Here is a 24,623-nt window from a genome sequence, read left to right on the forward strand (position 1 = left end):
CGCACCTGTTCTGGCTCTGTGACTGAGGTTGCACCTCCCTCCAGGTGCACAGGGAATATATAGCAATTTTGCATGCTTTGCAAACTGCAACTTTAGGCGGGAATCTGAGTTGCCCTCGTAAAAAAGGAGCAGCAGCAAGTGGCGGGAATCTAAACTGCCCAGACGCCATAGGGATTCTGTCCGTTACCATAGGTGGAGCCCCAGGTTATGCCTGCAGAGAGCAAGGGATAGTTGTTGGGAGGAGCCGCACCTGCGCTGTGGCTGCAGCCCCTAGGGTGGGGGAGGGAAGAGATCTTGCATAGCGCCTGCGCAGTAGCAACAGCACCGGAGGCATCTTGCACTGCGCCTGCCCAGAAGCCGTCCCTCTTTACGGCAGCACGCACTGCGCCTGCGCATAAAGGCGTCACCACCGTTACAAGTAGCCTGCACAGAGCCTGCGCTGCCACTCGAGCCTTCGGTGGCATCAGTAGCAGCAGTTTTTCCTTCTCTCTGTCCACAAGCTGACAACCCCACCATGGCTCCGAAGCAGGCCCCAAAACCCGAGTTCCAGGAGGGTGAGCGCGTGCTGTGCTTCCACGGGCCGCTGCTATACGAGGCCAAATGCCTGAAGGTGGCCCGGGAGGACAAGCAGGTACGCTATTTGATCCACTACAGCGGCTGGAACAAGAACTGGGATGAGTGGGTGCCTGAGAGCCGCGTGCTCAAGTACTCGGAGGCCAACCTGCAGAGGCAGCGCGAGCTGCAGCGCGCCAACCAGGAGCAGCAGGCAGCCGAAGGCCGCGGGGCGCGGGGGGCTGCCCCGGGCCGCAGGGGCGCTAGCGCGCTGCAGCAGAAGAACGTGGAGACGCTCTTCCAGAACATTCGCATCACTCCTGCTGCCTCCTCCCCAGGGGCCACTGCTGCCGCCTCTGGCTCCGCTCCGGCCCTGGCTTCCACCTCCGCCCCCGCTGAGGTCCCTGGTCCAGGCCGCAAGACCCGCAAGGGCAAGCAGAAGGCGGCAGCCACTGCGGGGGGCGAGGGTGGCCCTGGCACAAGTAGCAGTGGAGCAGCTGTTGGGGGTAGAGACACTCCCCAGCCTCTGCCCAGGAGACGCGGCCGTGGGGATCCAGGCCGCAGCGATGGCCCCCGGGGTGCCGCAGCAGCCTCCTCAGCCCGGGCTGAGCTCCAGGTACAGATCCCAGCAGAATTAAAGCCACTGCTTGTGCAAGATTGGGAGCTGGTGACCAAGCAGGGCCGCCTTGTGGCGCTCCCAGCCGCCAAGAACGTGGACTCCATCCTGGAGGACTATGTGCGCCATAGGAAGGCCCACGGCGGCACCGGAGACCACCTGGAGTACGCTGCCGACGAGGTGGCCGGCGGCATCCGCGCCTACTTCAACGTCATGCTAGGCCCCCAGCTGCTATACGAGCGCGAGCGCCCACAGCACAACCGTGTCCTGGCCGCGCACCCCGACGTGCCCATGTCTGGCCTCTATGGCGCCCCACATCTGCTGCGCCTATTCGTGCGTATTGGAACCGCCCTCTCTTACACGCCCTTCGACGACAAGAGCCTGGCCCTGCTCTTTGGCTACCTGCACGACTTTCTGCGCTATCTGGCCAGCGACCCCTCAGCCTTCTTCGATGTCTCCGACTACAAGGAGGCCCCTGAGGCCAGCCAGAAGGCTGCCCGAACCACCGAGACCAGCCAGAAGGCGGCCTGAGCCTGGAGGCGGCCACGGCAGGGGGGTCTAGGCTGGACTCCCCTTGGTACGGCCCCAGAGAGGGGTGCAGGTCTCTTTGTCTGTCTCTGCGGGTTCCTGGTTTTACGAGTTTGACCTTTCCCGTCCAGTTGATCACTTTCTGTTTCTGTTGTTGATGCTTGAAGTCAATATAACCTTTGTATGAAGCAGGACTTAGACTTGGCCAAGATTGGGAAACACTGGAAACTTTTTTGGGGTAATTTTGAGAAAAACTGTTGTGTGGCCGAAGTTTTCTGGGGAAAGTGATCTTGCCAGAGCTATTTCTCTGGCTCGTTTTTTTTTTTTCTTTTGAAATGAAATAAGGATCAGACTGGAGGGTCCCTGAAGTCTCTTCCTTTTCCGACATTTTCAGTTGTCTGGGGTCTGGGCAGAAGGACGGTGATGCCATAATTACCCCCCCCCCCCCCCCCACTGGCCAGGTTCTCTGTTGCCTTCACTTCCCCTCGGCCCAGTCGGGTGCTTGTTCCAGCCGCTGCAGTGGGTCACCTGCTTGTCCTCCAGGGACCATCTCATCCCCACTTAATTGTGTACGTTGTCCTTCGGACCTGGCCATGCCATGCCAAGCCAGGCCTAGGGGAAGGGGCTGTCATTGATAATGGCAACGTAGTTAACTTGGAAATGGCTTTTTTTTTTTTACATTGTATTTCTCATTTTAATTTATTTCAGAAAAGGCTGGGTGGTGGGCTCAAACATTTTTGGTCATAAGTACTTGGTTTAACAGATAATCCTAAATTCTGGAATACAGCTCCATTTGCTTTATGTATGTGCTTTTAGCCATGAAGGACATTGTTACATTTGACGTTCAATACCTGATTTACTGCTTTCATTAACAAAAATGACCACTGAACCACAAACCAAGATGTATCTTTGTACTTTGATGAAAAATACCTTAATAAATCATTTTGAAATTTAACTAGAAATACGGCTGTCATTCAGCTCTTGAGCGTCCTAGAAATAGAAGATATGGGAAAGCTAGAACGTGGGTTCACTGGGGTGGAGAAGCCTTGAGAAAAGGCTGGTTCGGGTGTAACATGGTAGTGTAAACCTTCCTAAAAACTGAGTCTAAAAATAGAAGTTTCCAGTAGACCACTCCCTTCCATCTCCCAGGATGCCTTTTTAAAGGAGAAGAACTTGTGACATGAGGAAACTCCATGAATTCTATGGGCTTTTCAGATAGTCCTAGCAGAGTCATTGGGGTGACTGCTCCCCGAAGGTCAGAGTTCAGTTCGGGGCAGATTTTGAGTGAAAATAGTATTTCACTTTTTAAAAAGTCTGTAGGACTGAAAATAAAAAATGTCACCCTTTATCTGTTCACTTCTACTCACTGCTATAGTTTGGATAGGTTTGGGCCCAGCTCATGTTTTTAGGGCCCCTTAGAAAATTCCCTTCTGTTCCCAGAAAAGGGAATTGAGATCCAGAATGGTTATAGGTGGTCTGTCCAGGGATACAGGCCACACCACAGCACTTAGCACCTCCAGAACTAAGCCTAGTATTGCTTCTACTGCAAAAGACTTATCCATCTAGTACCTCCTGCAGGTAAGGAAGAGGAATCCTGCTCCATCATTGCATAAGGAATGCTCAAGAACACAAATCTCATCTCACATTTGAGGAACATAAAGTTCCTAATGTATGTTAAGGCACAAGTCAGTCCCTGCTTTTCAAAGAGTTTATGGATTAAAGGACGAAAGCTGGTCAATGAAATGACAAATTGGGGAATTGGACTTCTTTGGCTGAACAAAAAGTAGGAAAGACAGGAAGTAATACCAACACAAGTCTAGAAAAAATTAGGGGTAAATTTTGCAGTGTTTTAAGTGTTTATATGAATATGATTTTACTTTGGTTATTCTAATTGGGAGGGGCATATTGGCATAGACTGTGGTAAATTAGCCTATGAGGCAAAACATTAGCTACTAATCTTCAAATTGGATAAACAATTTGATTTTGTAAAGCAACCCCATCTCAATCACCTCCCTCCACACTCAAACGTCTTTAACAAGGAATCTTCCATCCTGCCTCACTTCCTCCAACATTGCTTATTGGAGCCCACGAGGTTCCTTCCAGAGTAAGCTATGTCCCGCTCCTGATCAGGATATGCTTTTCCTATTTACTTTCAACATGCCAGCATTGAGGTGGACAATGGACATACTTCTCATTCCTCACTGTAAACCTCAAAATTTCTTAGACTTATAAATGTTGGAAATTTCACCATTGGGAAATTTCATACTTGAAAAATTCCCTATTGATAGTGGGTCTTGGCTATTGGAATGTGAACCCCATTGGCATGGGAGGTTCCTCCTCCTCCCTTCTTAAGACAGAAACCTTTTGCTGAACAATGGAAAAGACTTTGACCTATGCTTAAGCATAGAACAGGAATTTCTTTGAGTCATGATTGATTTTAGAATTGATACAATGGAGATACTTGGAATCAATCTCCACCCTACTCAGTCCTAACAGGATTGAGTAAGGGCTGCAGCATAGATCAAAATTTAATTATTCCAATCTCTACCCTACTCAGGTTAACAGGATTTAGAAAGGGCTGTAGCAAAGGATCAAAGATTTAATTATTTGAAAATATGACCTTCAACAAACATGTGCAAAGCCAGAGAACCTCTGGGCGGTCCTGGGTTAAGCTAGAGCCTCCATTGGCACAGGGAAATGGATGGACAGGTGATTGGTAGATGTGAGGACTGAGGGGAGGGAACTTGGATGGTTTCCTTAAGGATAGGGGGGTCTGAAGACTCGAGGTGGTTAAGGAGTTTGTCGGAGTGGTTGCAGGGTGCTCTGAGAAGCTTGCGCTGAAGGAAGCTGAAGGTGGGGGCCCCGGAGACTGTTTCTCCATTTTTGGTCACGTGAGTAATAGGGACTGATCTCCTTTCATTGCCCCAGCTACCTAAGGGCTTGGACCTTTTGGCCCAGCCTAAACAGAAGGGGTATTTAAGCCCTATTCCCTTCTCTCCCCTTTCTCTCTCCCTCTATCTCTCTATCTCTAATTCCTTTCTTCCTCCTGTTTGTAATTAAAACTCCATAAAAGGTTGACGGCTGACTTGAGTTTTCATTAAGGAATTACATAGCTGAATTCCTTGGCGACCTTAAATTAATATATATCAGTCTTTTAAAAGTGATTTCCTTGTCACATCACTGAAAGACCAGCCCAAGCCCTCACTACCCTCCCTCATCAACCTCTTTGAGGCTGACTCTATTTATAAATTGTAACACCAAGTCCAGATCAAACAAATTCTATTGGCCTCAAAAATTTCAATCCTTCCCCAGGTCCATCCCATCCACTCATAATACTTGTAGACCGTGTATATATGACGATGACTTCTAAAAGACTTTGGATTCACAGCTCATTGATTTCCTTAGCTCCTATGATCTATCTTATCCACCAGTTCATCAATCAGTCAACAGCACTTCACCACAAGGCACTCTGCTAGGGATGGGATGGATGGAAAGGTGAAAAGTGGTCCTTGGACTCAAGAAGCTCATATTTAAATGGAGACAAGATGTAAAAATAACATTAAAAAGAGTCCAAATGGAAGATCTCCGAGGGAAGGGACTAGAGGAGTCTTTGAGGAAACTATTGGGAGGCAAGAAGAGACAGAGTTCTAGGCATTGCACAAATGTGTAACTGGAGGTAGAACAGGATGGGAGGAGGGGAGGGGAGCAATGCTGCTGGTCCATAAAGTGTATGAAGACTCAAAAGGTAGTAAAAGCCCAGGTTAGGAAGGGTATTAAATGCCAAACAGAATATTAAATTATATTCTGAAGTCAAAAGGGAACCTTAGAAGTTTATTGAGTGGGGAGCAATGTGGTCCTACACATGTAGAAGAATACTTTTTAACTAAGGGGAGGATATAGTGGAGGGAAATACTCTTTTTTAAATTCTATTTAATTTTTTGTTTAATTAATTTAGAATATTTTTGAGGATTACATGATTCATATTATTTCCCCTCCCCTCCTTTCTCTCCCTCCCATGGCCAATGTGCAATTTAACTGAGTTTTAGATGGATCAATGATCAAGACCTATTTCCATATTATTAATATTTTCAATAGAGTGATCATTTAGAGTCTACATCTCTAATCATATCCCCATCGAGTCATATGATCAAGGAAATATCTTTCTTCTGCATTTCTGCTTCCACAGTTCTTTTTCTGGATGTGGATAATGTTCTTTCTCTAAATCCCTCAGAATTGTCCTGGATTATTGCATTGCTGCTATTAGCAAAGTCAGTTACATTCAATTGTGCTACAATGTATCAGTCTCTGTGTATGATTGTTTCCTGGTTCTGCTCCTTTGCTCTGCATCAATTCCTGGAGGTCGTTTCCAGTCTCCATGGAATTCCTCAAGTTCATTATTTCTTTCAGCACAATAGTATTCCATCACCAACATATACCACATTTGTTCAGCCATTCCCCAATTGAAGGGCATCTCCTCATTTTAAATTTTTGGCCACCACAAAGAGTGCAGCTATGAATATTCTTGTACAAGTCTTTTTCCTTATTATCCCTTTGGGGTACAAACCCAGCAGTGCTATGGCTGGATCAAAGGGCAGACAGTCTTTTATCGCCCTTTGGGCATAGTTCCAAATTGCCCTCCAGAATGGCTGGATCAGTTCACAACTCCACCAGCAATGAATTAATGTCCCCACTTTGCCACATCCCCTCCAGCATTCATTATTTTCCTTTGCTGCCATATTAGCCAAACTGCTAGGTGTGAGGTGGTAGGAGGGAGACACTCTTCACCAAGAGACCAATAAGAAGATTGCTGCTGCAACAGATGAGAGACAGTTCTATGAGAAAGTGCCTCGACCTTAGTATAAGCTTCATATCAATTGAGTTTGATGGCATGCCTTGGTTATTAGCCAAGAAGGTAACCAATATGAAAATGATAGGTGCAGATATTCAGAACTTTAAAAAGTTTTTTTAAAATCTTCCTATTCAAATTCTTCACATTATCTCAGGTCAGTCAGTGTTTTTGGGGTCCCTAGAGGGTGAATTAAAGTAGCTAGTTTACAATCTAGTTGTAGTTTTTTTGGTGGGGGCTTTTTGGCTTTTGTTTTGTCCATTTATTCGTTGGGGGGAATACAGTTAAAATGGATTTAGATTGCTCTACAGCTCTTCTCAGGAGATTGGGATTCCTGGTTGTTTTTCTCAAGCACCTGGTATTTTGCTTTGGGGAATATGTGCATATAGCTTTGAGCCTCACAGAAGATGCTCTCCCTCACCCTAACTCAATCCTTATTAGATTTTCTTAGACAGACATACCTTTAGTTAGGTTATTGTTTTCCATTTGTTTGCTTTAAAGAGTCTTCCATTTGGGAATACCCCATGATATCTATATGATACATAATGTTTTAAAAACAGCATATACTCATAAAAAAACAATGAGAAAATGGATTTTTATTGATTAAAATTCCTAATGTATTAGTACAAAATACCTAACGCTATTGTTCTAATCACCTGCCATGAAACCTAGAATCCTAGAACACTGTCCTCAGTTTCCATCACTAATTTGAAATATGGGAATGACAAAATGTCTTGCCTTCGAGGTACAGATTCTTAATTGTTTGTGTGTGCCTGTATGTGTGTGTGAGAGACAGACAGACAGACAGTCAGAGACAGAGAGAGAAACCAAGAGGGAGAGAGATTTCTTTGGCAGTTAAACCAATAGATCTCTTCAGAATTTTTTTTAACAAAAAATTTAAGAAAAGTTTAAACTTCAGTTATCAGTGAGTGGAAATTAAGATGTAACTTTTGTTATTTTTTCCTGTCTTAGTTCATGGACTCCCTGGTTAAGAAACTGTTTTAAAAGATATATGAGGAACAGATAATGTAAAGCCTTTCAAAAGCAGAGAACCACATCAATGAAAAACTTGGAAAAGCAACTCTATCTGATTATAAAATATTACTTATATGTGGTTCCATATTTTAAAAAACTACTAGATCATAAGAATTGATCGAATGAATTTTCAACAAAAAGTGTAGGAGGACACTCAAATTTAAGTGGCCTTGTCTCATAGCAAGACTGAGTTTTCTTCCATTCAGAGAGGAGTTCTGCTTTGGGAACGTCATATGTGGGAGTGATAGGGGACAAGGAGGAAGAGGGGGAGGAAGAGAAGAGCACCAGCACTGTAGACAAAAGGTAACAAAAGATTTATTCAAACAAAACTCATGTCTTGTTATATCTTGTAGCATAACAGACATGACTAATAGAGAATTATTTTTAATGGGATTCAAGAAGTCCTATGTACCTGGCACATGTTAAATAGGCATACAATAAATGCTTATTGATTTGATTCAGAAATGTTTCCTGAATTGAACTGAAATTTATGTTTAAAGCTTTGAATTATAAAGTAAAAAGGGGAGAGAAACCTCAGAGTCCATTTTCTACATCTCTAAGCTAGAAGTAAAGGGGTTATGGAAAGGAAAAGTAGGAATTAAAAAAGAAAAGTATATAATTCACAAATAAACATTTGTATAGATCAAAAGTATGTGTGTGTATGTGTGTGTGTGTGTGTGCAGATATAGCTTTACACTGATGTTGGGAAAGACTGAAGGCAAAAGAAGGGGATGGTAAAGGACAAGATGGAAAGATGGTGTCATAGGGAGCAATAAATAAGAGCCAAGAGAGATGGCAGAAATAGAGCCTTGTGTGCTATGGTCCATGAAGTTGAGAATAGGAAAATCCAACTGAAAAATAACAATGAAGATCAATCTGTCTATCTATCTATCTATCTATCTATCTATCTATCTATCTATCTATCTATCTATCTATCCATCCATCTATCTATCTATCTATCTATCTATCTATCTATCTATCTATCTATCTATCTATCTATCTACCCATATGTCTGTCTATCTATCTAATCTATCTTTCTGTCTATCTATCTATCTGTCTATCTATCTATCTACTCATCCATCCATCTATCCATCCATCCATCTATCTATCTATCTATCTATCTATCTATCTATCTATCTATCTATCTATCTATCTATCTATCTACCCATATGTCTGTCTATCTATCTAATCTATCTTTCTGTCTATCTATCTATCTGTCTATCTATCTATCTACTCATCCATCCATCTATCCATCCATCCATCTATCTATCTATCTATCTATCTATCTATCTATCTATCTATCTATCTATCTACCCATAAATCTGTCTATCTATCTAATCTATCTTTCTGTCTATCTATCTATCTGTCTGTCTATCTATCTATCTATCTATCTATCTATCTATCTATCTATCTATCTATCTATCTATCTATCTATCTATCTATCTATCCATAAGTCTGTCTGCCTATCTATCTATCTAATCTATCTTTCTGTCTATCTATCTATCTATCTATCTATCTATCTATCTATCTATCTATCTATCTATCTATCTTTCTATCACCTATCTATCTGTCTGTCTGTCTATCTATCTTTTGGTCTGTCTCTCTGCCCATCCATCCATCCATCTATTTATCTATTATCTATCTATCTATCCATCTATCCATTCATCAATCCTTTTATCCATCTATTTCACCAACAGTAAAAGGAGCTAATCTGGAGATACATTACAGGGGTGAGCGGGAACCAGATTGAACCAGCTTGCAGTAAGTTTTCAGTGTAAGCACAAGTTGGAAACTGGTAAACCACAAATCAGGGTTTGATTTGCTGATCTGTTAATTATCTACACTTAAGAATGTGAAAAAGGGAATGCTAATAATATTTATTTAAAAGTATATCATGGGGGCAGCTAGGTGGCTCAGTGGATTGAGAGCCAGACCGAGAGATAGCAGGTGTTGGGTTCAAATCTAGTCTCATACATTTCCTATCTGTGTGACCTTGTCAAGTCACTTAACCATTGCCTACCCTTACTATTCTTCTACCCAGGAATTAATATACAGTATTTGATTTTAAAACGGAAGGTAAAGGTTTGAGGAGCAAAACCAATTATGTCTTCTGTATTCTTTTTTGAGAGCCACTTGAAACATTTATTCACACACTGTATATATAAATACATATGTTCATGCATAAGTTTGTATATGTGACTACTTTTTTTTAGAAATAGACACTACTAAACTATTAAAGCAAAATAAATTGAAATTCTCAGCTTGATAATTTCATTGCCACTTTCTAGTATGTAGAAAAAGAACTAATGATTTGAGAATGTAAATAAATTTCTATAATCTTCAAATTAAATGTAAATTTCATATTTTCATTCAGCCCTTTCTCACTGAAAAGAACATTTTATCAAATTAGAAATGTAATTCCTCGGTTTAAAAGGAAAACCGTGCCTGTTTCCAGGATCCTTCTCTTGGTAATGTGAGGTCTAGTCACTGTCTATAAACAGTATGACAATAAATAGCCACTTCAAGACAGCAATTAACATAATGGCCCAGTCCAAGTTCTAGGTTGGCTGATTCAACTTGAAGGCGCTTTTTAATGTTGGCTGATCCTGAGGATGACAGTTTAGTCTTCCTGAAGGACATGCTGAAAGACCTTTCATACAGGTTTTAATCATAGAATGTCTGGTGTTTTGAAAAGGGCAGAGGCATGTACATCTCCCTTTGGGAACTGAAAATGTAAAGCATTTGCATGACCTTTACAATGATAATAATTGAGATTTCTGTATAGACAGAGATATTATCTACATCTATAGACCTACAAATTAATGCATGCTAACTCATGTCTCTTCATAGTATTGGTTAATTTGCTTTAACATATGAACAAAGTTCCCCAGTTGTATTTAAGACGCGGGAATTCTCTCATTCTGCTTATGAGTACAATACTGAGTAGATAACTAAATTTTGTGTTCCATTCTTTCATGTTTTTGATAAACAATTAAACATGGCGGTGCATATTAAAAGATGATTGATCATATTGATGTATATAAATGAATTCAGTCACCACCAAAAGCATGAAAATAAAAATGCCTAATAAACAATTATTTCCAAACCCTAGATAAAGAGCTCAAATATTTTAGCAAGTTGAAACGTAACATAGGAGATCTGATCTCAGACCCTTTTTTTTAACTCTGTGACCCTGGACAAGTCACTTGACCCCCATTGCCTAGCCCTTACCCCTCTTTTACCTTGGAACCAATACACAGTATTGATTCTAAGAGGGAAGGTAAGAGTTTATTTTTTACAAAATAAGTCCATCTGGGTGATGCCTACATCTGCCACCAGCCTGGAAAGGGTTCACAACATAAATATTGTTCTTTCGGTTTGGGCATTGACATTTTCCAAGTCACTTCATAGTCCAAAGCAGACATGTTTGAGAATAACAAAACAGGTTCTTCCAGATCATTCTAATTGTAAGAAAGAGGAGAGGCACAAAGAGACAGAAAGTTTTTGGAATTAACTGAACAAATTTCCATATTTTCTCCCTTTCATATGTATAAGCCCAGTTAGTAGAGTTTTAAGCCCACAAAGCCATCTGGTCTTCATCAAAGTGTGACCCCCCAGTTGTCTTTTCTGATAAGTTGGGAGTGGAAGGGCCAAAAACATTCTGATTAAAGCTATGTGGAAGAAATCCAGTTTGTTATAAATTCATCTGTTTGCTAACCTGCCCTCTGAAATCCTGGCTCAAAAATGCCCTGGGTACAAAAATGCAGTCTCTCAGCCTCTTAATAGGCAACATCTGAAACTGCAAGGTTGGCTTGAGGAGCCACAGAATGATCCTGAACCAATTTTGGTTCCTTGTGTTCACCTTTGAACGATAAAGGAGCGGGTGCTGCCAGCTTCTTTGGAGGCCACGTAAGCCAGAGCTGATTTTTTTTTTTAATCTTTACCTTCCATCTTAAAATCAATACTGTGTCCTGGTGCTAAAGCAGAAAAACAGTAATGGCTAGGCAGTGGGGATTAAGTGACTTGCCCAGGGTCACACATCTAGGAAGTGTCTGAAGTTATATTTGAATCCAAGACTTCCTGTCTCCAGATATCACTCTCTAATCCACTGAGTCACCTAACTGCCACTTTCTTGCTCCTAAGAAGCCATGCATAAGATAGATGAGTTTTCCTGACTGCAAATCATAGTATTGATCTTACTGAGATTATGGTTCTCTAGATTTTTTAATTATTAAGAGAAAAAGAAAAAAAAGTTGCTCCACCAAGGCTGTTAGGACCTTGGGGAGCTTAGTAGAAATTTGGGTTGGAGACCCAAGCTAGTTAGAAAAATCTGCCAATCCAGTACATAAGTGACCTACACTTTTTTTTCCAAGTAGGAAAGTGGAGGAACTCACTTATGAGGGAATCTAAAAGGAAAAATGCACATGGCTGTCTTGTCGTTAGTTAGAAATCTGATGGGATGATTTCTCTCTCCAAAGGATTTAATTTCATGGTAGGCTCAGCTTCCAAATACCACCAAGAGTGTCTGCATGGTGCCTGAAGGCTGGCAGAGTGTCCAGTTTGATACTGTCTCGTGTGGCCCAGATAATCACCCTTCAAGGCACACACTAGAAATGTGGAGTTCTTAACCTGGGCTTCACGAACTGGAATTTGTTTTTTTATGTTTTGATTACTTCATCTTAATATAATTGGCTTCCTTTATCACCCCGTGTATTTGATGCATTTAAGAACACAATTCTGAAAGGTCCATTGACTCTACCATACTGTCAGTGGCACCCAAAAAAGCGTTAAAACCCCTTGTTAACTAGTTCCATAAAATCTAGCAAAAACTTCACGAACACCTAGTATTTGCAAGATATTAGTTTTGCTATTTTATTATTTTTAGTCCCCAAGTCTACCCCGATGTCTGGCACATAAGGAAACTTAAGAAATGCTTCATCATGATGATAATGGTGGTGGGTTTTAAATAATAACTTTAAGGAGTTTTATTCTCCAGTGGTAATTGAGAAAATTTTTACCTGACTGGTATTAGCACCTCTGGCCCCAAGTTCCTCTTTGGATTTTTTTGGAGCATCAATGGAGAAAGGAAAGAGTCTCTAATCTGCCATCTTATTGATTATAGTCCAGAAGTTCCATATATGTGACTCCCGGCTCATATTCACCAGGCAGTTCTTCATTAGTTTCTGGGTAATAAATACTCAATTTTAGTCTTCTAGAAAATGTAGTGTTGTATGACTGGTAGCCAAAGAATACTGCCAGTAGAATATTGGTATTTTTAAAAAGGGCCTTTGTCTCTTGGAGAATTGGGGGGGTCATTGAAGGCATTTTGTAAAAGCCTGAAGGCAATTCAACCTGTTCTCTGACCTTTAACCCCCTTTAATTTCTGGGTCCAACACTTTGTCCATTTGTCTGATCTTCATATAAATATGTTCACATAATATGTTAATATTTAGCAATATAATATATATTATATAATAAATAATTATATAAATTATAAAATAAATACATTAATATAATAGAGTGATTGTTTATATAATATATAATTTTATAGATTATATATATACATATATATATACACACACACACACACACACACATATATATATATATATATATATATATATATATATATATGAACAAGCTCTCCAGGGTGTCTCTCTAACTAAACACTATAACCTGAACAAGAGAGAGTTTTCTAGAATACTTACTCAATCTATGGAGATCTGGCCCTTCAAGTAAAGCATTCTAAGACATTTAGATTTATCTGTAATTATTAGAATAGTATACTATATGATAACACACTGAATAGTAAAAATAAAGTTTAGACTAGGTATGTTGGGAGATGAAAAAGAAAAGCTGAAATTATGGTTTCAATAATTATAGGCATATGAAAAAGTTTCGGGGGCATTGCAGAATGACAATGAATTCCTGTGATTACCTTTATTAGATACCTTGCATTAAACAGCCAATTCATTAAAAATTAATGGCAGAGAGATGCCATCTACATGTTATAAATAACCAGTAAGTGAAGAATGACAGCTAAACAATGGGTCAGTTTAAATTAATTTAAAAAAATGAAGCCGGCATTGGGAATCATAAAAAAGGGAGATTTATACCAAAACACCTTCTAATAGGAAGAAGATGAATAGCTATTACCAGATTCATCTGAAGAACAAACAGGAAAATGAGACCAAATTCACCATAAATTTCACAGGCCTTCTATGAACAAAGCATTTATTTCCTGAAAATGAATATCTTAAGAAAAAAGAATCTTGGTAGACAAAGTGTGACATTGGACTGTAGTGAATAAGAAGAGAAGCAGATGTTCTCTTGTAAATCAGGGGAAATGTTAATGTAAGTTGAATCATTTCTCTGAGTGTCTGGCCACACAGGGGGCCAATATTAGTAACAGACAAGACTATAAATTTCAAAATCACTGATTTTATTAATATGTCAAGTCCTGACACAAAGGCTGCTTTTCAAGGTAGGGTTTTATTTTTTGTTTTTTTCCCCCTAAAGGAGTCCTCTCTTCTATGGGTTAGACACTACCAGTTTTCAAAATTTATAATCCTTGTGTAAAATCTGATAGGACTAAAAATCAGGAAACCCAGATTCCAGGCCCAGTTCTGACATGAATTACTTATTCTTTGGGCAAAAGTCACTTTGATGATCTTCCTTTCCTCATTTGTAAAATGAGGGGGTTGGACCAGATGGCTTCCAGCTCTAAAACTCTCCAAGTTCCGAGTACCATTGAAATTTATGGTGACTTCTTAATGTCAAGTACTAGCCTGCTTTCTTCAAAAACTCATCTGACTACTTTTGGAACAATGTGATAAATTAATTTCAAAAGTATTCCAATAGGATCTCATTGAATTTATAGCCTTGTGATATTTCTAGAAGAATTACACTCAACCCTCTCATAAGAAATTCACTGCAGTTTCTATTTTGAAACACACGTAGCCCCACACACAGAACAGGGAGGCCAGTTTTCTTAATTCAAAAGGAAATAGTGACCTAAGATGATTAAGCAGATGGTACAACTGTGACACAACAGAAAACCAGTGAGGTTAAATTACAAGGTAAAGATCAGGGCAGGGCAGAGGTTTCTCCAGGGAACCTGAAAATCTGGCTTAGAAAATCTCACGAGCAGAGCCAGGAGAATACTGTACACAGGAACAGCAATAACATATGATGATCCACTGGGAATGACAACTCTTATCAGCAGTGCAATGATCTAGGACAACTCCAAGGGACCCATGATGAAAAAGACTTTCCACCACCATTCTTCAATTTACTTCCTTCATAAGATTTGTCTTCTATAAGGCACATATGTCTTCTTTACATGGAAATATGGATGATGGCACATATATAACTTTTATCATATTTCATGCCCTCTCAGGAGAGAACATGGATTTCAAAATGTCAGAAAATGATTATGAAAAATTGCATTAAAAAAAGAAAACTCATGAAAATTAAGATAATCTATTGATGGGAGAATATTACTGCTACCCTCTGGATAGAAGCCAGCTTTGGAGGGAATGGATATGAACTCCTTTAGACTAGAAGTATCTCAAGATTGTCTATCTTTAAACTTTCTTTGTATTCTTTCACAAAACTGGCATATAGTTGGCCCTTAGTAAATACTAATTAACCAATTCAAGTCACTAATGAAATTTATTAAATTATTAACACATCAAACTGGAATCATAGGTCTCTATCAGGAAGGGCCAAGAGAACTCACTAGCTTAAACTAGAAAAAGTATTTATTCAATGAAGGGATTTCTAAGATCTCTTTCAGCTAGTCAATAAGTATTTATCATAATGCCCTTACCATGTACCAGCCTCTGCTATGGACCAGGATTAGGAAGGCCACATATTTTGATTTATTTAAAGTAATTTGTATATTTTATGTTAACAAATAATTATATTTGTCATTATAATTATATCAACAATTAAACAAAGACCTCTTTAAAGGAAGAAACTGGGATTTTTGTTGTTGTTGTTGTTGTTGTTGTTGTTCAGGGTCTTTTTCTTTTATTCTTTGTATCCCTGGAATTAGCGCAATGCTTAGCACATAGTAGGCACTAAATAAATGTTCATTGATCTCACATGACTCTGAACAGGATTATATACGCAATATAACAACAATAATAATAGATATTTGAAAATTTGCAGTGATATGCTTGTTCTCATTTGAACCTCATGAAAGCCCTGTGAGGTAGGTAGTTGAAACACTACTATCCCTAACTTCATTGTTGTTCAGTTTTTTCATTGCTGTCCAGATTTCTGCGATACCATTTGGGTTTTTTTGTTTATTTTGGTTTTTTTAAGCAAAGATTCTGGGGTGGTTCAGCATTTCCTTCTGCAGTTATTTTACAAATGAGGAAACTGAGGCAAACAGGGTTAAATGACTTGTTAGAGTCAGACAGCTAGTGAGTATCTGAGATCAAATTTGAACTCCGGTCTTCCTGACTCCACGGCTCCAGACTCTATGACTGTGCCATCTTGTTGCCCTCTCATTAGAAAACAGGCTCCGAGTGTTGTCCCCTGCCCGTGAGCTCAGGGCTGGCCTTTAAGAGGCAGAGGAGAGTCCGAAATGAGGGATTCCTGAGTCCGAGACTTTCACCCTATCTTCAGTCCCAAATGCCACCTCTCTGCATGTGAATAGGAAAAAGCACACATGTGCGTATCATTTTAGCATACATTACCCGACCGTCTATAAAACGCATTATGATTAGGAATAATTTTTAAGTGAAGCATTTCTAGAAGGCTTCTTCACTGTTAGTATTCATGAAGAATCCACGGCAACTCTTAAAATACCTGCGATGTCATAGGAGATATTCTACAGGCACAAAAATACTTCAATGTCAAACAGAGATGCCCTTGAGTTTTCCTTGCAACGCAAGGGCCAATCTATGAGAGCAAAAGTAATGAAAATGTTATTTAAAAATCTGACAAACTTACACTCGAGATGCTCAACGTTTGCTATTTAAACGTAGTTCCCCCTTCCCCCCCGCCCCATTAATGGGTTTAGAACACTGAAAAGAAATATAAACTCATTTTGTTTCTTTTCATTTTAATAAAACCAAAAGGTCAAGGAATAACCCAGCAAACCACCCACTTTCCCACTTGTGCTGCCTTTTCTGTTCTGTGTCAGTATAAAGATGTAAATATTCTATGCTCCCCGGCTAAGGTCTAAGATTTCTGCAAATACTGCTTTCACACCTACATAAACAGTACAGAAAAATTATGCACATGGCACTCAAGGTAATCATTTGCCTCCTTTGGAACCTCCATCACTGGATGGTATTATTATAGGTCAAACAACAAGGATTTGTTTAGCACCTGCTATGTTCCAGCAGTGCCCTAGGTGACGAAGATACAAATACAAAGAAGGAAACAATTCTTGCTTTCATTGAGTTGTATTCTAATAGATTTTTTTTTTCATTTTTCAGTTGTGCCCAATCATTGGTGATTCCATTTGGTGTGTTCTTGACAAAGACATGGAAGTGGTTTGCCATTTTCCTTTTCCAGCTCATTTTACAGATGAGGAAATGGAGGCAAACGAAGTTAAGTGACTTGCCCAGGGTCACACAGCTAATAAGTGTCTGAAGCCAGATTTGAATTAAAAAAGATGAGTCTTCCTGACTTTAGGCTCAGCACTTTATCCCCGGGGCCCCCTAGCTGTCCTATGCCTCTAGGAACATTTTATAGAATGTATACTCCTGCCTTACATTTTGGTTTTGGGTCCTCAGTGTCTAGAACCAATGTCTGCCATATAGTCAGTACTTAATAAATGCTTGTTGAATCAAAGATTGCATTAATGGCAGGACCCACTGTGGGACACTGATAGGAAGAAAAAAATAAAAGTGGTCCCGGATGGATGGAAAGGTATCAATAGGTTGCTATCTGCACCAGTGGAAGAAATATTTGTGAAATTTAATTTTGAAGAAGGCATCGAGTGGTAGGGGGAAGAAGTCAGACTCAGACAAAGAGAGAGTGAGCTGGCCCTGGCATGGCTATTAGGAATGAATTTCCACCCCACACGGCCAACAGCTAAGACATGAAGGTTTCAAGTCCTCCCTTCACTTGACCCTCCCTGTGAATCTTTAAAACCCATTCCATGGGGAAAGGAGAGAGCTTTGTTGGTCTAAAATGTTACCTATCATTAGCAACCATAGACTGGAAATAAAATGAATGTAAGAATAATCCAGACCTATAAATAACCACAACCAATTATAATTTCTGCCAAAATCAACAGCAGTGATTCATTTCACAATGCACGTAATGCTTGCGTACGAGAAGGGCTGACAAGTTAACACTCATCAGAAATATTGGTTGATCCACTTCCCCAATTAAAACTGCTAATCCAATATCACTGACGAGATGTATTTCCATCTGCATAGAAGTCTATATGACCCACTTCCCAGAATCTGAGAATTTCAAAGGAGCTGAGAGTCAGTCAGTCAACTAGAATTTATCAAGTGCCCACCATGTCCTGGGTACTGTCTACTTTTCCATCCCATGTGAAAAACTTCTTCTGCAGAATCTAAGACAAGAGTTTGGCTAGCATCTTGCTTAAATACTTTCAGTGATGAGGAGCTCACAGCCTTTCTTTTAAGAATTATTTATTTATTTATTTTCAGTTACATGTAGAAACAATTATTGACAATTGTTTTGTCATTTTAGGATTCTGATTTTCTAGAAATAATTTTTGTCATTGTTCAGTCGTCTGACTCTATTTGACCTCATGAATGTCCATGAAAGTTTTCTTGGCAAAGGTATTGGAGTGATTTGCCATTCCTTCTCCAGTGTATCCCCATTTTACAGATGAATAACTGAGGCAAATAGGATTAAGTGACTTGCCCAGGATCACAAAGATTTGAACTCAGATATTCCTGTTTACAAGGACAGTGTGATAACCACTGAACCACCTAGCTGCTCCAAGCTCTCCATCTTTCAAGGCAGCTTGCTCCTTGTTCAACAACTATGATTGGTGGGCTGAGTCACATTCTGTCTCCTTACCATTTCTTTTTAATAATAATAGCCAGATTTAAAGCTTGCAAGGTGCTTGACAAATATATCTCATTCTGTCCTCATGACAACCCTAGGACATAGGTGATATAGCTGACATTTAGAGAGCACATTAAGACTTGTCAAAAGTTGTTCCCATATTATCTCATTGGTCTATCACATCAGCTCAGTGAGGTGGGCACTATTATTATCCCCATACTATAGATGGGGAAACTGAGTCTCGAAAAATTAAGTTATCTGGTCTGGATCACACAGTGAAGAAGTGTCCTGAACTCAGGTCTTTCAGAGTCCATTAGCCATTTGACTGGAGATCTGGGCAATATGGCATAAGCCTGGGCAAGCATTAGTTTAGATACAAACCCCCTCCCGCTTTACAAATGAAGAAATTGAGAATGAAGGACATTAAGGAATTTTGACATTTAGGGAGTATCAGAGGCCAGATGATTCTATGGGGCATGTCTCTCAATAACAAAATAATAGCTAACATTTAGCTAGCACTTACTCTGTGTCAGGCACATGCTTTACAGATATCATCATTTAGTTTAGATTAGGATGTGAAATCTGAAGTCATAACCAGTGGTTTAAGGGATGCTGTCAAGTATCCCATCACCATTCCCTCTCATGGACATATCTACTCGCCCTTTCTTGGTAAGGAGCATGTCCGGATTCCAGGGATTATGGTACCCAAGACATTAAGGCAACGTGCCCTGGTCACAGATTAGGGAAGTTGCTCTACAATGAAGAATGATTCCGGGTAAGGATAATCCTGAAGACTTCTTTCTAGGGCCATGAAATGAAGGGAAGTTGGATTCCGGAGGGAGGGTACTGACTGCAAAACCCACCATGGTTAGCTCTAAGTCTGGCCATGCTAAGGGGTCCAGGGAGGAGGCAAGGCACCCCAGAGTGTGCCTGAGGGGGCATCCCTGTGGAGGATGGATAGGAGAATACCTGAGTATACCAAAGGAAGGCTGGGGGGCAAAAGTCAAGAAGAATTATATATTTTGTCTCTGATTCTGTAAGCCGTTTGGGCTTTGGATGTTTGAATAATTTCCAACCCAATTATGTTTCTTCTCCATTGAAATTCTTGTCCATGTTTTCTCATTAAATGACCACAGGAGGGTCCACCCAATGCGATGGGTGCTTTCCGCACTCTCTCCTGACATCTCCAGGATGCCCGTGGTGCACCTGGGCTGTCCAGTGTGTGAATCTCCCCTCCCACTGTGCCCTCTTGAACCCTTCTTCTAGCAAACTGATCTCTACATAAGACCTGTGTTGTCCCCTCGGAAAATACTCTGGATAGACTTTGGGTTCACTCATGCATTCATGTAAGTTTCTACATTTGGTCTCTGAATTCCCAACATGTAACACAGTGCTTGGCAGAGTGCCAGGCGCTAGACAGACCACTCACATTTGTTGCATTGTAGCAAATCCCCTCCCGCTTTACAAATGAAGAAATTGAGAATGAAGGACATTAAGGAATTTTGCCATTTAGGGAGTTTCAGAGGCCAGATGATTCTATGGGGCATGTCTCTCAATAACAAAATAATAGCTAACATTTAGCTAGCACTTACTCTGTGTCAGGCACATGCTTTACAGATATCATCTCTTTTGATCTTCATATCAACATTGGTATGTAGGTGCTGTTATTATCCCCATGTTACAGGGGAAGAAAATGACTTGCCCAGGGTCACATACCTAATAAGTATCGGAAGCTGAATTTGAATCAAGATCTTCCTGATTGCAGTATCCACAATACCATCTAGCCATTAAAGAATAATAATCCTGGCTGCCATATGAATATCTATATTTATATTATATATGGTTTTCAAGGCACCTAACATGCATTGTCATTTTATCCTTTTCATTATGCCCATTTTATAGATGACTAAATTAAGACTCAAAGAGAGTAAGTGCCTTGCTGAGGGTCACACGGTAGGTCACTGTTTAAGGCAGGATCTGAGCAGAATCTTCCTGACTCCATCGCTCTATATACTAGACTACCTTGAAGTCTGGGAGCTACAAGTACCCCCAACGTTGTGGCACCAGCAACAGCTAAAAAGTTGGCACAATAGCCCATTGTAAGATCCACCATAATACAGGCAACTTAGAATTCCTTACGAATTCTTTCCCCTCCTCTTTGATCAGCCCCGTTTGCCAACACTCTTATTAAATTGTGACACCCAGAAGTGAATGCAATACCCTAGACACCGTCTGAATGACAAAAAGCATAATTGGACTAGTGTGTCCTGTGACCTGAACAATAAATACACTTCTATTAATGAAATTTATTTGCAAACTCATTCTGCCTTTGGACAACTTGGTATATCAGGGAGTAAGAGGAGGAATCCTAGGGCACTGTTACTTAATTTCCCTGACAACCACAGTGATGACATTTCTGGTCCCTTAAATCTCTCTAATGAGATCCTTAGCAGTCCTATTAAGTCCAAATCACTCTCTTTCCAAGAAACCTTTCCTGGTCTCCTCTCCTGGTGGGCTCTCTCCTACCTTTTCAAATGCTCATGTATTAATTCTTCTCTTTTCATATTTTATCTGGGTAGAATGTAAGAGCCTAGAAGGAAGAGGCTAGTTGTCTTTAAAATTTCGATTCCCCTGGGGGCAGCTGGGTAGCTCAGTGGATTGAGAACCAGGCCTAGAGACAGGAGGTCCTAGGTTCCAATCTGGCCTCAGCCACTTCCCAGCTGTGTGACCCTGGGCAAGTCACTTGACCCCCATTGCCTAGCCCTTACCACTCTTCTGCCTTGGAGCCAATACACAGTATTGACTCCAAGACGGAAGGTAAGGGTTTAAAAAAAAAATTCGATTTCCCGAATCCAGCACATAGTAGGTGTTGAGCACACATGCTCATGGGACTGGGTCACCATGGATCAGGAATGTGGGTTTTTAGAAAAACAAAAGGAAGCAGAATATGACTTCCTTGAACAATTATTAAGAGTATCATCACAAATTTGAAAAGTGGAATGTCACCACAAATTCTGACATAAAACTATGTGATGAGGACTGTATGGAAAGTTTATTTTGTCTTAAGAAAAAGGCGATTTCTAAAAACATAGAGGGAGTGAAAAGTTTCGTGGTGTTGTAGACCATTTTCAGAGCAGACCCAAAAGGACTTTTAACTCACTGGAATGGACAAGATGAAAGAAAGAGAGGAAGAAAGGCATGAGGAGAAGAAAGGAAAATGAGAATACTAATATGAAAACTACAAATCTCAAAAAAGTGATTCCTATTAAATTTACTCCGGCATACATGAATATCCAATTTCTTATGTCTGACTTTCGTTTCAAACAGGGCTCTACTTAAAGTGGGCATAGACCTATATAATGCTTTCATTTAGGTGTATTTTAATGAATCTTTAGGCCCTGGATAGATAGATTTACAGACATGGTATATTAAAAGGCCATTTTGAGTGTGGATAGAAAAGACCTTTAATTTATAGCTCTAGAAAAATATCTATTCCATGACTCAAAGATCCTTGTGGATTATAAAAGAGGAAACTAGGAACAGAAAAGGAATTATTCACCACATTATTAAACATGACAAAAAGCTTCTGAATTGGAACTTAAAACGGGCTATTTAAGATTCCAGCAATCCCTGGGACTTTGGCAACAAAAATGTTCAAAAGCCTTTTATAGTTGCTGTCAGATTTCTGTACAGCATTTGAGATTCCTGTGAACTTATTTATATAACAAGCTAAAACCTGAAGCCAACTTGAAAGTCTTTCTATTCTAATTACATAGAATTGGAAATGCCTAGGAATGAAGTTCAGTGCTCTCTCTGGAATATTTTTCTAAAATGAGGGTTTAGGAATCGAGAAGCCGGGCTGGAGGTAGCACAGAATAACGGTTACGGCTTAGAATAAGCAGTCCTCACTGCCGATATACAAACTATATTTTGGTAAAGTGGTTTCTAAGAGCTGCTATTTAGCCAGTCAATCTACGAGCTGCGCAGCGTAAATGACTGCTCACTCAGTTCCCTGGGGTCTGCTCTAGTGGCTGCTTTCTGAAACGGGATCATTCCCACAGAATGGAGGAATCAAGTTCAGGGTAAAGTGACCCAATTGGGTGACGGTTGGCTGGAATCCATCCCACTCAGAGCTGCCCCCGGATTCACTAGGTCACCTTGAGCAAATTAGTTGATCTTTCTCAGACTCAGAATTGGATACCGGGGGTTCTCCCATCATCACTCTGGGAGGAAAGGGAAAGAGCGAGTGGTTGAGAAGTATTTTGAGGATATTCCAGGCAGACGCGCATACAAATACACACGGCGGCAGGATTTTATAGCAGACATAGCAGTAGATTTGTAGCTGGGAAACCTTGGGTCCCCAATTGTCCATGGGTGACCTCTTTGGGTCTCAACTGCCTCATCCATAAAATGGGGTGTTCTGGATTACATGGTGTCTTTCTAAGGTCTTTCTAATACTACGTCGATGATCCGGAGTGTTTCATTTCAAAGGTTTGTACATTACTTGTTTGGATCCCTGAATATAGTTTCCATAGAAACAAACCTTCAGCAAACATTCATTATGCACCTATTATGTGCCAGGTCTTGGGCTAGGTGTAAAGTATACAAAACAAATACTCAAAACGATATCTCCCCTTTCCAGGGAGCGAGAATGGGGATGCTACAGAGTACCATAGGGTCCACGTTGGGAAGATCAGAGATTTGTATAGTGCAGCTGATCCTGCAAGAATACTGAGGGTTTGCTCTAGGAAAGGAAAGGGAAGGTAGAGATGGTTCAGTGGTGGTAGGGGCTGTTCACACATCTCTATAACTCCTACATCAGAAATTGAGAATCACTGCACTGTGAATTCAGAGCCAGAAGTGACCTTAGAGATGCATAGACTCCCAACTCATCACTTTATACAGTAGGAAAAGGAGATCCAGAGATGGGAAGGGATCTCCCAAGGCTCTACCAAGGCATGTCCTCTGATTTCCAATCAAGGGTTCTATTCTTTATGCCCTACTGCTTCTCTCTCTTCTGAATGCAATGATGTTGATTGTATTGGTAAAGCTGTGGCTGTGTGTATGGAGGCAATCCATCACAGGTACCTTCTTCCAGCAACACAAGGACTATTTGTACTTTGGGAAACAAACTAAATGCTTTTTTCTTTCTTGCTTTCTTAAATTAAAAAAAAAAACTCAAAAAAGGTATCAAATAAACATACAAAGAGGTAAAATCTTACATACAATGTTTAGCATTTTACAAGGCAAACTAAATGAATCACCAAATTAGTAAAGAAAATATTGTCTGTTTTCTCTTTCTGTCCCTTCCTTCTTTCCTTCCCTTCTTCCTTTCCTCTGTCCTTTCTTCTCTTTCCTTTCCTTCTTTCCTTCCCTTCTCCTTCCCTCCCTCCCTTTCTTCTTTCCTTCTTTTCCTCTTTTCCTTCCCTCCTCCCTTCCTTCCCTTCTTTAAAAGTGTAACTCTTTAGATGATGGGTATATAGTTCTGATTCTGCTCATTTGGGTCTGCTGCACTTCCAGTGGACCTTTGCCTATTTACCTGCTTAAACCATATTTATCATCTTATGGCACCACAGTACTCCTTTGCAAGTATATACCATCTCTTATTCTCCAATGTCAGACATACAATTTGTCAGATTTTCTTAATAATTAAAAAAATAGCTGTGCATATTTTTGTCCCGATGGTTTCTTTTTTGCTCTTTTTCTTTTTATGGTATTTCAGAAGTTAGGTCCAAGTAATGGAAATACTTTCTTGAAAGGTTAGATCAGTTTTGTGACTTTTATTGCAATATATTATATTCCTCTCCAAAATATTGGCATCAATAGTTGTGCCAACCATGTATTAGAATTTCTTTTACTCCATGACCCTGACAATAATGAGTTTTTATCTTTACCCTTCCTCATTTTTTTCTCTTTCATTTTAGTGGATGTAAAGTGGTATTGTAAAGTTGCACCAATTTGCATTTCTTTTATTATTGAGGGAATTGAGCATTTTTTTATATAGCTATCAATACTTTTTTATTCCCTTCTTCA

The 24,623-nt window shown here is 40.2% G+C and overlaps 2 protein-coding genes across 4 annotated transcripts in view; one reads left to right on the forward strand and one right to left on the reverse strand.

The window, feature by feature from the left end:
- Window positions 1–24,623, reverse strand: part of FHIT (fragile histidine triad diadenosine triphosphatase) — a 1,742,917-nt gene that overhangs the window by 675,983 nt on the left and 1,042,311 nt on the right. The window lies entirely within an intron of this gene.
- Window positions 386–2,658, forward strand: LOC100016985 (mortality factor 4-like protein 1). Its single transcript, XM_056805422.1, has one exon. It carries the CDS (start codon window positions 515–517, stop codon window positions 1,697–1,699), a length of 1,185 nt encoding a protein of 394 aa, XP_056661400.1. The 5' UTR covers window positions 386–514; the 3' UTR covers window positions 1,700–2,658.

This window comes from Monodelphis domestica, chromosome 7 (genome assembly GCF_027887165.1).
Source record: "Monodelphis domestica isolate mMonDom1 chromosome 7, mMonDom1.pri, whole genome shotgun sequence".
NCBI lineage: Eukaryota > Metazoa > Chordata > Mammalia > Didelphimorphia > Didelphidae > Monodelphis > Monodelphis domestica.